A 1909-nucleotide genomic window follows, 5' to 3' on the forward strand; every position below is an offset into this window, starting at 1 on the left:
GATTTATGGGAGTCAAGTGCATTTGATGAATGTCTGGAAGGTTATCTCCACCCACCTTCTCCTTGAACAAATATATGGAAGAAGTGAGAGACTGAAAAGGAGTAGAAAATCTGAGGAGTCATAATAAGGTAGTAAATGTTCAGTAACCTAAGAAAGTGGAAAGAAGAAAATGAAAGAGTTCGATGAATACATGGAATGCTCAGGAAGAAGGCAGAATAGTTTCGCCTTAGGTCTTGAACAGAGTTATGCCCATAAAGAGTTCATAGCTTTAAATGTGAAAAAGAGCAAAATGGCAATAGGTACAGCTGTAAAGAAAAGGCAACATAATCTGTTTAGCCAGCTAGAAAAAAATTAGAAAACTCAGACAATTTCAGAAATGTTGGTGACAATGAGAGATAAGAATGAGTGATTTGGTGAACAAAACTGACTAATGTCATTAAGTGAGCAGCTAGATGGTATATAAGAGTCTTAAAATATTAGGCTTAGGCTGTTGAAAAAATTGTATATATTTCTTTTTTTTTATAGGAGAGTGGTCATAGAATCTAAGAAATAGCTCCAGCATGGGAGGTCACCCCCACAACAGCTCAGAGTTTCCTCCTTTCACCCTGACTGGTCTTCCAGGGCTGGAGACCTCCCAACACTGGATGTTTCTGCTCCTTGGCACCCTCTATATTGTCTCCATTGTGGGAAATGCCTTTATCCTTTTTATTATCAAGGAGAAGCAGAGCTTGCATCAGCCTATGTACTATTTCCTGTCCCTGCTGTCAGTGAATGACCTGGGTGTGTCTTTTTCCACGCTGCCCACAGTACTGGCCACGTTTTGCTTTCACTTAAGGAAGATCAGCTTTGATTCTTGCATGGCTCAGATGTTCTTTATCCATTTCTTCTCCTTCACAGAGTCTGGAATCCTGCTGGTTATGAGCTTTGACCGCTATGTGGCCATCTGTAACCCACTGCGCTATGCCACAGTGCTCACTGATGCCCGTGTAGCACGCATGGGCATGTCTGTTATCATTCGAAGTTTCTGTATGGTTTTCCCATTGCCTTTCCTTCTGAAGAGGTTGCCTTTCTGCAAGGCTAATGTACTCTCTCATGCCTACTGCCTGCATCCAGATCTTATCCGCCTGCCATGTGGCGACATCACCATCAATAATATTTTTGGCCTATTCATTGTCATCTCTACCTTTGGTCTGGACTCTGCACTAATTCTCATCTCCTATGTGCTTATACTACACTCTGTACTTGCCATTGCCTCTTGGGAGGAACGGTTAAAGACACTCAACACGTGTGTATCACACATGTGTGCTGTGCTCATCTTCTATGTGCCCATGGTTGGGGTGTCTATGGCAGCTCGCTATGGGAGGCATGGTCCACAGTATGTGCACACATTGATGTCCCTCGTTTATCTTTTTGTTCCTCCAATGCTCAACCCTGTCATCTATTCCATCAAAACCAAGGAGATTCGTCAGAGGCTTTTCAAAATACTACTGGGAAGCAAGTTTTAAGCAGGAATCATGGTGAAAGGCAAGACTCAGAAGATATTTACTGTTATTCAACAAATTTGAGTTTTCCAGGTTTATTTTGACAAGACTTTTAAAATTTGCTTTTGGGCACTAACCTATTAGGATTTCTGCCACCAGATGCTTAATGATATCCTGGCACTAGTTAAGATGCTAATTAACATGTTTTGGCAAGGTAAACTGGGTTATCATTTAGCAAAAAATGTTGCTCAGTTTTTCTTTTTTAATAAAAAAATGTACATTCTCATAATCAGTCCCCAAATATGTCACAATATATATTTTATTATAATTGTTTAAAGTGAATCATCACAAAGAAAACTACTTATTATTGTGGAAATAGTGCCACAATGGGTGAAGGATTCATTTCCCTAGTATGATGGCAAAGGTAG

General features: G+C 40.3%; 1 protein-coding gene across 1 annotated transcript; it reads left to right on the forward strand.

Moving 5' to 3' along the window:
* The first annotated feature begins 560 nt into the window (after positions 1 to 560).
* Positions 561 to 1505, forward strand: LOC102765906 (olfactory receptor 51I2). Its single transcript, XM_006752603.1, has one exon. It carries the CDS (start codon positions 561 to 563, stop codon positions 1503 to 1505), a length of 945 nt encoding a protein of 314 aa, XP_006752666.1.
* Positions 1506 to 1909: the final 404 nt, after the last annotated feature.

The sequence above is a fragment of the Myotis davidii genome, unplaced genomic scaffold (genome assembly GCF_000327345.1).
Source record: "Myotis davidii unplaced genomic scaffold, ASM32734v1 scaffold2030, whole genome shotgun sequence".
Lineage (NCBI taxonomy): Eukaryota > Metazoa > Chordata > Mammalia > Chiroptera > Vespertilionidae > Myotis > Myotis davidii.

Bases quoted from the DNA above. Each gene is read 5' to 3' on its own strand.
- LOC102765906 (XM_006752603.1), top strand. From the start codon at position 561: ATGGGAGGTCACCCCCACAACAGCTCAGAGTTTCCTCCTTTCACCCTG.